Here is a 17939-nt window from a genome sequence, read left to right on the forward strand (position 1 = left end):
GAAAAACTTAAAGGGTGAAGCTAGTTAAATTGGTAGTCATGGTAGTCAACTTCAAATGGATTTTCGTTGATAGGCGATCATACTACGCAGACTAATAAGAAGTTGCTTTTTTAGTGCACTAAAGTTGCCTCCGCAGCATCCGAAGTTGCTTTAAAAAAAGGTTTCTCGAAACATACCTATATGGGATCTAGTTTTGCAGGACTCATCGCGACAAACACAATGGTGAAAACAGAATTAAAATTCGACGCTCAAGTCAAAAGTTATGGATTTTAGAAAGTTTTGAAACCCCAAATAAATGCATGCACGTGGATGTTGCTGAATAGTGGGGCGGAGGGGAACGTGAAGACCCAAGGGGACCAGTCGACCAGGTGTTTTCTCTCTTTTGTCAGGTATCATCTTTTGAAACGTGTGGGATTAGTAACAATGCAATCGCATTAAGAATACTGGATCGGATGGCCTGCATGGGTGCGCTCGCTGCAACCAAATAGTGCAGCTGCACTAACAAGACTTTAGGTATTTTAAAAGATCAGATCTATTATAAAGATTCATCACAGTACAAAGCACCTCAAACATAATAGACATTACAACGAGGTCAATGGACCACCAAACAAACATTGTTGTCGCCGGAACAAGCTACCAACATGCCCCTGTCGTCACTCCCATACACGGGACTGGCTGACCTTACTGATGATAGCTGGGAATTCTTCGTGCATAGCCCTCTAAGGACAAGCGCCTCAGAGCTGAAGTCATTGCCATTTAAACTTTGAATCGATCTTAAGAGCTTGACATCAAATCCTAACGTTGCGTACGCAAGGCGAGAACCCTAATCTCGCAGCCCCGAGGAACTGGCGGGAATCTACGTCGGACCTTCGTCTAGTCTGCTCCGATGGACGAATTTGAGGAAGATCATAGCCCAGAAAATGAACATGAAGAAACGCCCCATCCGTCCGAGCGCTGCCCCTGCGAGGAATAAAACCCTACCTATCTACTAGTCGGAGCTGAGGCAGCAAGATTCCTCTTCCCGCCATTGGCTACCAGAGCAGCTGGCAGAGGGGAGGCAAATACACAGGCTTGCCGGCGGAGATCGAGGGGAGGAAGTCTTTCCCTTAGTCGTGTTGCGAAAGGGAAGATAGAAGCCGCTATAACTTGATTGGTGGGTTCTTCTTCCCAGCCAGGTGCATTCTCTTTTATTTATGTTTCATATCATGGTCTTCTTACCAATATGTGGTGAGTTGAAAAGAATTACTAGTTGGGTTCAGTTTGAATTTCTTTATAAGACATTCTCTCTCCCAATTGAAGAGGATAGAGAAACTCCCTTAATGACTGTTCATGCCCTTGACTGTCAATTCGATTCTTTTTCTATAACAATTGAGGTTGCTTTAGGTTATATATTCTGCCCACTTAAACGGTGCTCCATTGCATTAGCTATGTTTTGTTAAGTGCACCAATCAATTAATCTCTTAGTATGCCGACCTTTGGTTTTGTGAACAGAGTAACCAATCTCATGGTATGTTTGTTGTGCCACCAAAGTTGTTCAGAAATTTGTAAACTGATGGTACTAGAAACAAAATAATTCACTTGAATGATTTGTGTCTAGAATAATGCATTGGTAGTTACCAATATAGTTGACATCTTTTTACAATTTCTATAAATGATAGAAGTTTACCTCGAGGTCTGCGAGACATCTATGTTCCAGATTTTGGTGTTTTAATAAGATTCTTGAAGCTAATGTTGCTGCACAATACCTTCTCTTTTACCTTTTTCATTTCTGTTGGGAGAAAGACTATGTCGCTCTTTCTTAAGAAATTGTTTACTAGATGAAACAATAGTCACCGTACAGAGTTCTTGTACTCCCTCCGTCCGAAAATACTTGTCATCAAAATGGACAAAAAAGGATGTATCTAGAACTAAAATATATCTAGATACATCCCCTTTTATTCATTTTAATGACAAGTATTTCCGGACGGAGGGAGTACCAAATTTTTGTGTGCAACCTAGATCGATTTTCATATTCGTTTATTGTATAATATTATTATGCAGAAATGCCATGGGAGACCAGAAGCTCAACGTCAATTGGGAGGAGGTGAGTGTTGCGCTGATTTAAGTTGCACATACAGATATATTTCTAGATTATCTCCACTTGTGGCTGCGAGGTCCTGGGTTCGAACCGGCCTCCTTGCAGAATTACTATGCAATGGAAAGACCGTTCTTTCCGAGACACACTTTGTGTGGAGCTTTCATCGTGTACACCCTTTTTTGGTGTTGCGCTGATCAGTATAACGTTACCTCATTTTTTTCCTGTTTATTGATTATGTTCCTTCGTGGTTTGCAGATGATCAGGTCTTTCGTTCTTATACTTCTGCCAACTGTTCACCGACAGGACGGACTATGGGTAACCGCACGAGGGTGATGACAGAATAGATGGACTGAAGTAGGAAGCTGCCAGAGATGGGGAATTCATGTTCGGCCCGTACTTTGGTTGGACTAATTGTACATACCCCCTGCGACTTTAGGTTCATCTTAATTGACTGATCTTAATGTCAGGTGCTAAGTTATCAAATTTCTTTTTATGACATATACATGAATGACACTCTTTGGCTGGGCAATGTAGAATTAGTTGGTCTCTTGATAGGACATGTATTATTGTGTATGTACTTAAACTGTAAAAGAGTTCTAATAGGTTTTCAGGAACATCTATTGTGCTTTGTGTTGTTATTTTGTTCCATTATGCTTATCTAGCTAAGCCGAGGGGGCCGTTACCGTCCACGTCCCCCGCCACCACCTGTTGTTGTCGACCAGACGACTGTCGACGGGGCTGCCGAGGAGCCTCTGTTGCCTGGCCACGCTATGGAGGTGGTGACGACTCTTGCCTTTGTGCAGGTTCCTGAGAACGAGGTTATGACTGATGTGTCTGCGGAGCTGTCAGATAGGTCTGAGGCTGATAGGGCATCCAAGTGGGCACGTAGGAAGGAAAAGATGCTTTGTTACCGGTGCGGAGACAAGGGTCACTTCATTGCGGAGTGTGTGGCTATGTTATGTGATACCTGTGGTAAACTGGCACACGACTCTGGGGAGTGTCCGTTGCTTATGATGTATGAGGTTGCCGATGAGTTCACGAGTATGACCACGGGGATTGTCAAGGTTACCAGAGGGGAAGTGGCTGAGACACAGATCGTGCAGAGGCTCCGTGAGTTGGCTCCTGGGGAGTTCCAGTGGGACCTTGTCAGTATGGCTGATAGGATGTTCAGGGTTGAGTTTCCTTCTGTAGAGGATCTGCAGAGGTTGTTGAGCTTTGGGATGTGTAAGGTGCCGGGAACGGATGGTATCCTTGAGTTTCAAGAGTGGAAGCTTGTTGAGCCTCAGGGTAAGCCGCTTACTCAGGCGTGGCTGCGATTCTCCGGGGCTCCCTCTATGCCGCTGCAGGATGCTTGGGTTGTGGCCAGTATGGGCATCTTAGTAGGGAAGCCTGAGCGTGTGGACATGGAGTTCACTAGAGCCCATGGGACTGCTCGGGTTTTGGTTAGTATTTTGAACATTGAGTATGTCCCGGATGTGGTTAAGTGGGCTTATCGAGGCAGAGTCTATGATCTAGATATTAAGTTTGAGGATGAGAGCCTTCTGGTTGCGCCGGCTCATGACTCTGATATGGATATGCACGAGAGTTATGGCGGAGCGGGGGTACGGGAATCGCCGGCTGAGGACCCTGGACGACAGTCCAAGGGGCCGGAGCCCAAGCTGGCATCTACCGGGGATGGAGCAGTCTCACCCACCGTGGTACCTTCGACGACTCTGAGATTTGGGTCTTTTGAGCCTCACTCTGCTCCCCCGAGGCTCTGGAGTGATCGGGTTGAGTCCGAGGAGGCGTTTGAGCTTGAGCTACCGGCTTTGGGGTTGGAGGGTGCTGTGGGCACGATGCCTGGGGGTCGGCAGGAGGCCACTCCCCTTCGTGCTCAGCACACAATACCTTCTCAGGAGGTGCCGCAGATTCTCGTACCTAGCTTGTCGGGGAGTGACCTGGGGCAGGCCGCCTCGGGTTTCTCTCCTATTGCTGAGGAAGGAGACTCGGGGCAGGTGGCTTCCGAGTCTTTTTCTTCGCCGGGAGGGGGTCTGGGGCAGGTGGCCTCGGATAACTCTTCCCCCGTCGCGTCTGCCTGTCGGCTGATGCCGGCTTTACCTTCGGGAGGCGGCTCGGGGCAGGTGGCCTCGGAGCCTCCTTATCTTTCGGGACCTGTGCGGGTGGCTTCACCGGTGCTAGGTGGGGAGCGAGGGCAGGTGGCCCTTGTTCGGTCTCCACCACCCATCCTGCCGGTATTGCCAGGCGGGGCGTGCCTCGAGTCGGCGATGAGTGCTTTACCTCTCTCGGGCGATGCCGTGGGTGAGCCCGTGCAGTTGGATCGGCATGTTGGTTGGGGAGCGGCAGGAGGCCGGACCCCGACCGCGATCTCTCGGGAGGAGGTCATCGTGTTTGGAGGGATTCAGGATCCGGTTTCTGAGGGGCGCCAGATGAGCGTACGTCTCCAGACCCAGCCTGATGTGGACGATATTCAGCAGCGGTGCATCATGAGGGCGGCCAAGCTTCATGACGTTGAGGTCACTACTGGTATGTCGGTCAATACCTCTAATTCCATTTTGCATTTTTCAAATGATGAGATTGTTCAAAATGCAAATCAATTAGGAGTTTCGTTGGGTAGTAATGACACTGAAATCTCTAATTCAGTTAATGATCCTTTAGACCTAGAGGCTGAGCGGGCCTTAGAGATGATCCGTAATATTGCGGCTGTTAAACCTATGAGTGATTCTGAGGTTGATGCGCTCGGGGTCAGGGTACTAGACAACTTTTGTGCGGATCTTATGCAACCTAATACTAATGAGGATGTTCAGGCTGAGTCTACCGAGTTAGTGTTGGCTAGCCCGTCTGAGACTGGTTGTGAGGACCAGTTGCAGAGTCAAACGGTCCCCAAGCGCAAGTGGAAACGGAAGGTATACCCGGTATCCGTAGTGCGTAGGAGTGCTAGGATCGTACGGCAAAAAAATTCCATGATGATCTATGAAAGGAATATTCTGGAATAGCAGAGGTCTAAAAGACTTAGCTAAACGAAGGTTTCTTGCTGAGGCGTCTGTCGGGCATTGTTTAGATTTTATAGCTCTATCGGAGACAGGTAGAGATAACTTCACGCCTCAATTTCTAAATACTTTATCGGGGGGTATAGATTTTGATTGGCATTGCTTGCCACCGAGAGGGAGGTTGGGTGGAATCCTTCTCGGAGTTAGGTGTGAAGCGCTTGAGGTTCGCAGCGTGGTCATGGGAGACTTTGCTGTTAAGTTTAGGGTGCGATCGAAGGTTGATGGGTTTAATTGGGCTCTTGTTGTGGTATATGGTGCTGCACAACCCGAGCTCAAACCTGAGTTCTTGGCTGACCTTGTTCGGATTTGTGGCTCCGAGCAGTTGCCCATCCTGGTGGGGTGATTTCAATATCATTAGACGGCCTGAGGATAAGAACAATGATAATTTTGATGGACGATGGTCGTTCATGTTCAATACTATCATTGAAAGTTTGGACCTGAGAGAAATTGAGCTCTCGAGTAGAAAATTTACCTGGGCGAACACGATGCCAAATCTGACGTATGAGAAGTTGGACCGAGTGTTGGCTAGCGTTGATTGGGAACAGAAGTTTCCCCTGGTGACTGTCCAGGACTTATCCCGTGGTATTTCTGACCATACGTCGTTATTTGTCGACTCTGGTGCACCCACACACCTGGGGAACAAAAATGTGTTCTCCTTTGAGATGGCTTGGTTTGAATGAGATGGCTTCCTGGATCTCGTGGCTAGAGAGTGGGCTAAGGATTCAGGAGGGAGGACCGCACTTCAGCGCTGGCAGAATAAGATTAGGCACTTGAGGAGTTTCCTACGTGGGTGGGCTAAGCATCTGAGTGGGATTGATAAGGTCGAAAAGGAAAAGCTCCTTGCCCTTATACAGTCTATAGATGTAAAAGCGGAAACCACGATATTGCCGACTGCGGAGTTTCATGCCAAGCTCGAGGCGGAATTGCGGCGGAAAGAACTTCTTAGAGAAGAAGAGTTGAAGTGGGCGTTGCGGGCCAAGGTCCGGCGAGTAGTCCAGGAGGCGCGAACATGCAATTCTTTCACATGATCGCTAACGGTAAGCATCGAAAGAAGAGGATCTTTCAGCTTGAGCAAGATGAGGGTACGATTGTAGGATAGGAAAACCTAAAATTGTACATTACCGAGTATTACAAGCAGTTGTTTGGGCCTCCAGAAGAGAACTCTGTGTCTCTGGACGAGTCAAGGGTTGAGGATATTCCTCAGCTCACAGCGGTGGAGAATGATATTCTTGCGGCTCCTTTCTCGGAGAAAGAGGTGCTGGAGGCCATCTCGCAAATGAAGAATAACAAAGCGCCGGGTCCTGATGGTTTCCCAGCGGAATTTTATAAGAAGTGCTGGCATATCATTAAAGGGGATTTGTTGCCTATGTTTAATGATTTGTTTGCTGGACAGCTTCATCTTTTTCAGCTCAATTTTGGAACGATTACCCTTCTTCCTAAGAAAATAGAGGCTGTGAAAATTGAGCAATTCAGGCCAATCTGTCTTCTTAATGTTAGTTTCAAAATTTTCACCAAGGTCGGGACCAATAGACTCACACAGATTGCGCATACTGTTGTGCAGCCTACCCAATCTGCTTTCATGCCGGACATGAATATCCTTGAGGGGGTAGTGGTCCTTCATGAAACGCTCCATGAAATCCACACGAAAAAACTGGATGGGGTTTTTTTCAAAGTGGATTTCGAAAAAGCGTACGACAAAGTCAAATGGCCATTCCTTCAACAGGCCTTGCGTATGAAGGGTTTTGATGAGGCTTGGCGACGCCAGGTAGAATCCTTTACGCAAAAAGGGAGTTTTAGAATTAAAGTAAATGATGATATTGGGCACTATTTCCAGACACACAAGGGTCTGAGGCAAGGAGATCCAATGTCCCCTGTTTTGATCAACATTGTGGTTGACATGTTGGCAATCCTAATAGGTCGGGCAAAGGAGGCCGGTCAGGTGGGAGGCTTGGTGCCCAACCTTGTTGATGGGGGGGTGTCCATTCTGCAGTACGCTGATGATACTATCATCTTTATGGAGCATGACCTGGCAAAAGCGAGAAATATGAAGCTGGTGCTTTGCTTATTTGAACAATTGTCTGGGTTAAAGATTAACTTTCATAAAAGCGAATTGTTCTGCTTTGGTAGAGCCAAGGAGGACCAGGAGGCTTATCGGCAATTGTTTGGATGTGAATTAGGGGCTTTACCTTTCACCTACCTAGGTATACCCATTCACCATCTAAGCTTACAAACCGAGAGTGAAAATGCATTGAGGATCGGTTTGATAAGAAACTTAGTTGCTGGAAGGGCAAACTTCTGTCATATGGAGGCCGGTTAATTCTTATTAATTCGGTGCTCACGAGTATGCCGATGTTCCTACTATCTTTCTTTGAGGTTCCAGTTGGGGTTAGGAAAAGACTGGACTTCTACCGATCAAGATTTTTTTGGCAGAGTGATGAACTTAAGAGAAAGTATAGACTCGCCAAGTGGGATGTCATTTGTCGACCAAAGGACCAAGGGGGGTTGGGTATCGAAAATCTTGAGGTCAAGAACAGATGCCTGCTTAGTAAGTGGCTGTATAAGCTTTCGGGTCCGACTGATGCAACTTGGGCGCAGATTCTTCGTAACAAGTATCTACAGTCTAAAACTTTGTCACAGGTGACAGTGAGACCAACTGATTCGCCATTCTGGAAGGGTCTTATGAGAGTCAAGGCAACTTTCTTTAATAGAGCAAAGTTTATTGTCGGTGATGGCAATGACACATGTTTCTGGGAGGACACTTGGCTGGGTGATACACCATTAGCAATACAGTACCCAACCTTGTATCGTATTGTCCAGCGACGTGATGCGCTAGTTGCAACAATTATGCAGTCCACTCCCCTTAATATTCAGTTTCGGCGGGTGCTTGTTGGTGAGAGATGGGAAGCTTGGCTCCATCTGGTGCGTAGACTGATGGAAGTCCAGCTAGCTCAACAGCCCGATCAGCTATGTTGGAAGCTTACTAGGAATGGACAATTTACTGTAAAGTCGATGTACAACGATGTCAACAACTCCACTGTTATTCCTAGTACCAAACATGTGTGGAAAGTAAAAGTGCCTTTGAAAATTAATGTGTTTATGTGGTTTGTCCATAAACAGGTAATTTTAACAAAGGACAACTTGGTCAAGCGCAATTGGACTGGATCTACTAGGTGTAGCTTCTGTGATCAGGACGAGACCATTAAGCATCTCTTCCTTGATTGTCCTTTGGCAAGAATTCTGTGGCGTTCTGTGCAAATTGCTTTTAACATTACTCCTCCGAGTACGGTTGGGTCGTTATTTGGAACGCGGCTGGATGGGATAGAGTCCGATACAGCTAGACATATTCGTGTAGGAGTGTATGCGTTGTTATGGGCAATTTGGAACTGCAGAAATGATTTGGTTTTTAACATAATAACTACTATTCATTTTTTGCAGGTTATATTCCGTGCTACGACGCTGATCCGTATGTGGTCCTTACTCACTCCGACGGAGGCTAGGGAGCGTTTGGTTACTGGATATGTCCGGTGGGAGATGGTAGCGCGGGATATCTTCAACCGGTTTGGTTGGCGGTCATGTAATAGGATAGGCAATTAGTTTTCGTATCTTTATTTTACCAGCCGGTTGTGGCTTGTGGCTTTTTCTTGGTTTAGCATCGAGGCTCTAGGTGAGCTTGCTTTTATTTTTGTTGAAGACTATACGACTTTGTTGAACCTATTTTATTTATTGAGGTGGCCGTATGCATCAGAAGGCCGGGAAGTCCCCCCTTTTCGAAAAAACATATATTGAAATCTTCCATGGGTCTTTTCTTGACTGTTATGAAATCTTACAGTATTATGCTAATGTAAAGAAACAGTACTTTCTATATGCATATTAGGACCCTAAACAGCATGACGATGTTTCTCTTGCTATTACAATAAAGACAAGAGGTGGGTTTGATTCAAGATTACTTCTTATGATCCTATTTCTCTTGTTAATTGCAATAATAAGTCTTTGCTACTCTAATCTGAACTTATTTGTTTTATTCGCTGTTTCCATTTGGAAAATAGCTGCAAAACATCCAGGTAATGTGGCACTGCCCATGAAATGTTTGAAATGTCATTTGCATTCATATATTGTTTTCCGAGCACTTCATTTTTACTTCTTTTGCGAGTTTCTCAGTCTCCCAATGCATCAAGTTTGTTAATTTGTCCATGCAGGCATTCTGGTTTTTAGACTTAACCAAAATCTAGTTCTTAAAAGAAACAAGCCCACCATGTGGGTCACTTCTCTTAAGCATCATCATCGAGTAAACATGTTTAATATACCTATCATTAGGGTTAAGGCTACCAAGCCTGGGTTTAGTTTGTATGGTTGGTAAATATTCATCGCATCTGGACCTATGCTTAATCATATAGAAGTACTAATTCCATGTCTTTATGGGTTGGTTTCATCTTTGTGGAACATCATCTTTTACATATTACACCAGCCTAACTATGACAACATATAGAAACATGTTCAGAAATAGATGAAGCAACAACTCTTGCCTCTTACATAAAAAACCGAGTAACACCACATTATTTGGCATAGGCTTCAACGCCAATTTATGTCTCATGGGCCATTTGGCACAACGGGTGATCTAGTGAAGTGACGTCGATTTGTAGATTCTACGACTCCCGGCGAAATTCAGGCAATTTATCTGAACCTGAAGCGCGTACGCACACTGGACATGTGTTACATCTCGAACTGTGCGTACCCGAATCAGTAAATTAATGAACCTGTATTTTTTAAACTAATCTCGATTTTCTTGTTCCTCTTCATCCGTCGTGTCATCCCGAAAGTGCATGCACCTGACCTCAGATGTGCTGATCAAGAGGAAGCCGCATGGATGATCCCGCCGCGGCCGCCGGCGCCTTCTTTGGGCGCCCCGGGCCGCTGTGGCCCCATAAGTCCGGCCGTGGGTGCATGGGTCCTGTTGCCGCCAGCGCCTTGCATCGGAGGCGCCGCTCTTGCCGCCGCACTCATCAGCTCTAGCGGGACGGGAGAAGCCTCATGGATGATCCCACCCTGGCCGCCGGCGCCCTCTGCCGGGGCGCCTGGCCGCTGCGGCGCGGGGGCAGCGAATGACGGACGGATCGCCCCGCCGGCGCCTTCCCTCGAGGCTGCAGGGAGCGCCCTCGCCGTCGCCCCCATGACCTGGCTCGGGAGGGACGACACGTACCGGACCAGCTGGAGGAGGAACGAAGGTGAAGGCGACGCCATTGCCGATTAGCTGTCGCGAAGGTGGGACGAGCACAAGCTTTTGGCGACCGGTCTGGCCCGTACAACGGTGCAACTGCGCAAAAGGGTCTTCTCTTCTTTCTCCCTTTCTCGGTCGTCTTTTAATGGGTCGCTAGCTGTGTTTCTTTTGCATGGAAGCCGCTGACGTGCTCTATTCATGGGTGCCGCGTGGTGGACGCGCGCGGAGCAAGCTCGGGGGCGACCCAAGTTAGCCACTGAACCGGTCCGAGCCACCAAAACGTACCGTCCGCGTGGAATGCTCCATCTCCGGTCGCTTGCGACTCGCAAGAACTCCGAGACTTTGAATGAATCCAACGTATACGTACGGTTCAGTTCAACGGCGTGGATGCGTTCGTCTGGACGCGGCTCTGCTGGCAATTAGTCAACGGCGATTAGCTGAAGTGCCCACAAAATGCACATGCACTTCACTGCCTGGACCCATTAAGTGGTTGACAAAGAGAATGGGCCTGGAATATATGGTCTTGTTTTTTTTAGGGAATGTATATGGTCTTGTTGAAAGCAATTCCGTTTGATTGATGCCCTATATTGAACTGGACCCACGTATGAGAGCTACGCCAGTTAGGGCGTCGCATTAGGGCATCTCCATAATGGACCCTCAAATCATCTGCATCCGTCCGGACCACGATATCCAGATACAATTTGTCATCTAACACTATCCCGCATCGGTGAGTGCACCGGTCCGGTTATTTGTTTTCTCGCAAAATGAAAGCAAACTAGGAGGTGGGTGGCAGGGGGCTTTGCGGGAGTCCGGATCATCGCCACGTAGAACCTTGACACCCCCCGCCCACCTAAAATCTCATCCAAAACCCCGCTTCTCCATTCTTTCCTCTTTCTCTGCATCCACTTCCTTCATCGCCAACTCCGCCGCTCTACCGCCCCGGCCGCCCGCTAAGCTATTCGCTACACTCAGTCACCACTCCGCTTGCCACCGGTCCATACCTCTCATCCATCCGCCGCACATGTACAAACCGTCCCTAGGGGATTCACCACATCCGACAAGTATTTGTTAATGTTCGTGCTAATTTTTGTTGTCCCTTCTTTAAAGCAATTGATACGGACAAGGAGTACATATACGAGCACTACGTTGAGGCATCCGACGAGGAGGATTTGTTCCATCAATCAGAGCCATCAGATATTTCTGAAAAATAAATGTGAGAATTCAATTGGGTTAGATTAGAAGTACAAAATATTCAGAAAAAAAGATTAGAAGTACAAAATAAAGCCTACTTAAACCTTCTTTGAGCCAAATAAATAGCCAGTTAGTCGAAGTTGTAGGTTTCTTCCTGTGCCCGCTGGCACTTGTACATATGATCGGCCTCATGTTAGCATTTTGCACAATAATATGGTTCAACATTTTTCTGAGATTGGCAACATTGGCACAAGCATGGAGAAAGAAAGAGTTTAGTAAGGAATCACATTAATTTGGGACGAGCCCACCAGAACAAGCTCCGTGAGGAACTGAGGAACTTGATCGCTTGGTGCAACGCGTGCTAAGGAGTCTATTCCGATTTTTTGAACACAGTACAGACGCAAACGCACATATATACGTGCATACACTCATACACACACTACCCTTATGAGCCACCTCTCTGAGACTGGGCCGGCATATCATATGCTGAAATTTTACAAAGTCACCGTAGACGTCTCGTAATCGACAGGAACGTCTCCTCCATTGAATACACATCGTCGGAAAAATCTTGAAATAGATTCAGGATAAATGCAAGCATCATGACTTTAATCTTGATGGGCTAGGGTTATCACTGTCCACCTAACCATCCAATCACAGATTGACACGAGTCTATTCCAAATTAAGGTGTGCCAAGCTGACCAAACCAAACCCGTGGCACCAAGCCACCAACTTAAATTTATCATTTCTTACCTGCTGCCATAGTGATAATAAGCCCTTTACCTTCATAGTTAATCCTAGCTTCTTTTAACCCATAATAATGCATTGAGACACGATTGCGGCTGATGGTGGGCACGAGTCGGTCGAAGACTTTATAGAGTATGATGTGGCTAATGATTATGTTGTGTCATATGGAGAATGAAATGCAAAGAGAGCCTTGGCTCAGTGGTTTGGCATGCGATTGTGCAGCCTAGCGATCCGAGTTCAATTCCTAGAATTCAGGTAATGCACAGGGGTTTTCCCCTATTTATTGAGGATCAATTTTGGTGTGTGGTGTAACCTCTCATCAAGAAATATCTTGATACTCCCAGCCAGCCGCCGGGGAGACTACCTTGGCCTGATCTCCCCTTGCCGCCGCCACAGGGGGGCGCTGGGCAAAGCCCATGCGGCGGCGGCGAGGCCTTCTATCTTCGGGGCTCCTCGTCGTTCCCACCAATGGCTCGTCCGCCGTCGCCGTTCTACTTCGCGCTCACGCGGGCCAGTGCGCTCCCTCCACCTGTGCAAGGTACGTCGCTGGTGTACGTGCGACTGCGTCCCGGGTGGTCAGCGGCCTAGATCCAATGCTCCAGCACATGGATCACGTGGTTGCTTGCGCCTCTGGTGGCCTCCGGCGTGGATCCATGCACTCTGCCATGGTTTCTGTGTGCGGGCCGGTTTTCGGTCGGATCCGGCCGGATAAGCCCTTGGGGGCCAGCGTGCGTCGAGCTCTATACCGGGAGATGGACCGCGGCAGTGAGGTACTAGCCTTTCACACGGTCCATGGCTTGGTAGTGGTGATTCAGATTTGGTCGGCCAGGTGGTGGTGACTGCAGACTATGCCGCAGTTAACTCCTATGAATCCATGACGGCTATGGTCACCGAAAAATCTTCGGGAGTCTTCATCTCTCAAGATTCAGTGGTTGACTAAGGCGACGAGAAGCAAATTGTGGACGAGGGCTTGACGCGGAGGGTTGGTTGTGCAGCGGCGGCGGTCGCATTGCATGTAGCTGCTGGAATTGCGGAAAAGTGGTGGTGACAACACTTGAGTGACTTGGACGGTGGTGCTACTGTAGCACCCAATCTCGAGCTCCGGGACGAAAGCCTAGGTCTGCTTGAGCTGGTTATACCTGGCAATGGCGATGTTTCTTTTACGTCTTTACCTTGCTGAAGGCATTGCTCGGATATGCACGGATTGATTCTTCAGGGTGAAAACCTAGATTCTTAACTTTGATGGTTGGATCCGGTGACGACGACACTTGAATGTCGCTTCCTTCCTGAAGGCGTTGCTGTTGAAGAACCTTGTCATCCTTGTGGTGTCATGAAATGGTCGGTGCGGATATGGTCATTACTGCAATTTGCCGATCGTGTATCTGGTCACTTTGGAGCTTTTTCCTTTTTTCCTCGCCTACACATAGCTTTGGTCTAATATGACTTTGCTAGTTGTTGACGTGTTTATGTGTGAGTTGATGTTGGTTGTGTGCATCCTAACTATGCAGAGGCCGGGTTTGTACTCATTGTGTTTTGTATTCTCTTGATGCATCATTATGAGTCAATAAAATCCACCCTTTGTCAAAAAACATGGAGAATGAAATGTTGGATTCCCCGGTAGTGTGAAGACCTCACTACTCTGAGCCAGGTTTAGCTATAAGTAGACGATATGTTGTAGATCTTCACAAGTTTCACGACCCCAACATGCATATGGTCCAAACATTTCTTTCCACCACCTTGCCTCTGTCACATTCAGAATGCATACTCGGTTCATATTTTGGTCTCAACTTTGAACCTTGTGCTTCTACTCATATATGTAACAAGTAGTTCGTTGGATCGTGTGGTAGTGCTAATAGGAAAACGTTCACCCACCCCCTTCCCCTGAACACATTGACAGTTGAGATCTTTCTATACCCCTTCATAATAAAGATAGGATGGTCTTTTCACCCGCGCCGATACGCATCGCCTTTTTTTTCCTGGCGGCATCTTTTTTTTCTCGCAACGCCCTCGGTTGTTTTTCACTTTCTTTTTAAAAGAAGAAAATGAAGGAAATATGCCCTAGAGGCAATAATAAAGTTATTATTTATTTCCTTATATCATGATAAATGTTTATTATTCATACTAGAATTGTATTAACCGGAAACATAATACATGTGTGAATACGTAGACAAACAGAGTGTCACTAGTATGCCTCTACTTGACTAGCTTGTTGATCAAAGATCGTTATGTTTCCTAACCATAGACATGTGTTGTCATTTGATTAACGGGATCACATCATTAGGAAAATGATGGGATTGACATGACCCATTCCGTTAGCTTAGCACACAATCGTTTAGTATATTGCTATTGCTTTCTTCATGACTTATACATGTTCCTATGACTATGAGATTATGCAACTCCAGTTTACCGTAGGAACACTTTGTGTGCTACCAAACGTCACAACGTAACTGGGTGATTATAAAGGAGCTCTACAGGTGTCTCCAAAGGTACATGTTGGGTTGGCATATTTCGAGATTAGGATTTGTCACTCCGATTGTCGGAGAGGTATCTCTAGGCCCTCTCGGTAATGCACATCACTTAAGCCTTGCAAGCATTGCAACTAATGAGTTAGTTGTGAGATGATGTATTACGGAACGAGTAAAGAGACTTGCCGGTAACGAGATTGAACTAGGTATTGAGATAACGACGATCGAATCTCGGGCAAGTAACATACCGATGACAAAGGGAACAACGTATGTTGTTATGCGGTCTGACCGATAAAGATCTTCGTAGAATATGTGGGAGCCAATATGAGCATCCAGGTTCCGCTATTGGTTATTGACCGGAGACGTGTCTTGGTCATGTCTACATTGTTCTCGAACCCGTAGGGTCCGCACGTTTAAAGTTACGATGACAGTTTCATTATGAGTTTATATGTTTTGATGTACCAAAGGCTTTTCGGAGTCCCGGATGTGATCACTGACATGACGAGGAGTCTCGAAATGGTCGAGACATGAAGATTGATATATTGGAAGTCTATGTTTGGACATCAGAAGTGTTCCGGGTGAAGTCAGCATTTTACCGGAGTACCGGGAGGTTACCGGAACCCCCCGGTAACTTAATGGGCCTTAATGGGCCTAGTGGAGGAAGAGGAGAGGAGGCCAAGGGGCAGCCGACCCCCCCCCCCAAGTCCGAATTGGACAAGGAGGAGGGCGGCGCCTATTGGGGAACGTAGCAGAAATTCAAAATTTTCCTACGTGTCACCAAGATCTATCTATGGAGAAACCAACAACAAGGGGAAGGAGAGTGCATCTACATACCCTTGTAGATCGCTAAGCGGAAGCGTTCAAGAGAACGGGGTTGAAGGAGTCGTACTCGTCGTGATCCAAATCACCGGAGATCCTAGTGCCGAACGGACGGCACCTCCGCGTTCAACACACGTACAACCCAGTGACGTCTCCCATGCCTTGATCCAGCAAGGTGAGAGGGAGAGGTTGAGGAAGACTCCATCCAGCAGTAGCACAACGGCGTGGTGGTGATGGAGGAGCATGGTAGTCCAGCAGGGCTTCGCCAAGCACCGCGAGATATGAGGAGAAAGAGAGGTAGGGCTGCGCCAACAGGAGAAGAAACTCATGTGTTGTGCTGCTCCTATGCCTCCACTATATATAGGGGGAGAGGGGGCTGCGCCCCCACCTAGGTTTCCACCCCTAGGGGGCAGCGGCCAGCCCTAGATCCCATCTAGGGGGGCGGCCAAGGGGTGGAGAGGGGGAAACTTGCCCCCCAAGCAAGGTGGGGCGCCCCCTCCCCAAACCTTAGGCGCCTTGGGCCCTTGTGGGGGGCGCACCAGCTCACCTAGGGCTGGTCCCCTCCCACACCTGGCCCATGCAGCCCTCCGGGGCCGATGACCCCACTTGGTGGACCCCCAGGACCCTCTTGGTGGTCCCGGTACGTTACCGATAAAACCCGAAACTTTTCCGGTGACCAAAACAGGACTTCCCATATATAAATCTTTACCTCCGGACCATTCCGGAACTCCTCATGACGTCCGGGATCTCATCCGGGACTCCGAACAACATTCCGTAACCACATACAAACTTCCTTTATAACCCTAGCATCATCGAACCTTAAGTGTGTAGACCCTACGGGTTTGGGAGACATGTAGACATGACCGAGACGTTCTCCGGTCAATAACCAACAGCGGGATCTAGATACCCATGTTGGCTCCCACATGTTCCACGATGATCTCATCGGATGAACCACGATGTCAAGGACTCAATCGATCCCGTATACAATTCCCTTTGTCTAGCGGTATTATACTTGCCCGAGATTCGATCGTCGGTATGCCGATACCTTGTTCAATCTCATTACCGACAAGTCTCTTTACTCGTTCCGTAACACATCATCCCGCGATCAACTCTTTGATCACATTGTGCACATTATGATGATGTCCTATCGAGTGGGCCCAGAGATACCTCTCCGTCACACGGAGTGACAAATGCCAGTCTCGATTCGTGCCAACCCAACAGACACTTTCGGAGATACCTGTAGTGCACCTTTATAGTCACCCAGTTACGTTGTGACGTTTGGTACACCCAAAGTATTCCTACGGTATCTGGGAGTTGCACAATCTCATGGTCTAAGGAAAGGATACTTGACATTAGAAAAGCTTTAGCATACGAACTACACGATCTTTGTGCTTGGCTTAGGATTGGGTATTGTCCATCACATCATTCTGCTAATGATGTGATCCCGTTATCAACGACATCCAATGTCCATGGTCAGGAAACCGCAACCATCTATTGATCAACGAGCTAGTCAACTAGAGGCTTACTAGGGACATGGTGTTGTCTATGTACCCACATACGTATCTGAGTTTCCTATCAATACAATTATAGCATGGATAATAAACGATTATTATGAACAAGGAAATATAATAATAACTAATTTATTATTGCCTCTAGGGCATATTTACAACAGTCTCCCACTTGCACTAGAGTCAATAATCTAGTTCACAATGCCATGTGATTAACACTCACAGGTCACATCGCCATGTGACCAACATCCAAAGTGTTTACTGGTGTCATTAAACTAGTTCACATCATCATGTGATTAAGACTCAATGAGTTCTGGGGTTTGATCATGTTTTGCTTGTGAGAGAGGTTTTAGTCAACAGGTCTGCAACATTCAGATCCGTATGTACTTCGCAATTCTATATGTCATATTGTAAATGCTGCTTCCACGCTCCACTTGGAGCTATTCCAAATGGTTGTTCCACTATACGTATCCGGTTTGCTACTCAGAGTCACTCGGATAGGTGTTAAAGCTTGCATCGATGTAACCCTTTACATCGAACTCTTTATCACCTCCATAATCGAGAAACATATCCTTATTCCTCTAAGGATAATTTTGACCGCTATTTGGTGAGCCACTCCTTGATCACCTTTGTACCCTCTTGCCAGATATGTAGCAAGGCACACATCAGGTGCGGTACACAGCATAGCATACTATAGAGCCTACGTCTAAAGCATAGGGGACGACCTTCGTCCTTTCTCTCTTTTCTGCTGTGGTCGAGCTTTAAGTCTTAACTTCAGACCTTACATCTCAGGTAATAACTCCTTCTTTGACTGATCCATCTTGAACACCTTCAAGATCATGTCAAGGTATATGCTCATTTGAAAGTACCAAT

At 47.1% G+C, this 17939-nt stretch overlaps 1 protein-coding gene across 1 annotated transcript; it reads right to left on the reverse strand.

The window, feature by feature from the left end:
* Nucleotides 1-9605: 9605 nt before the first annotated feature.
* On the reverse strand, nt 9606-10493 carry LOC123133686 (translation initiation factor IF-2-like). Its single transcript, XM_044553117.1, has one exon. The coding sequence runs from the start codon at nt 10360-10362 to the stop codon at nt 9970-9972; it is 393 nt and encodes a 130-aa protein (XP_044409052.1). The 5' UTR covers nt 10363-10493; the 3' UTR covers nt 9606-9969.
* Nucleotides 10494-17939: the final 7446 nt, after the last annotated feature.

This window comes from Triticum aestivum, chromosome 6B (assembly GCF_018294505.1).
Source record: "Triticum aestivum cultivar Chinese Spring chromosome 6B, IWGSC CS RefSeq v2.1, whole genome shotgun sequence".
Lineage (NCBI taxonomy): Eukaryota > Viridiplantae > Streptophyta > Magnoliopsida > Poales > Poaceae > Triticum > Triticum aestivum.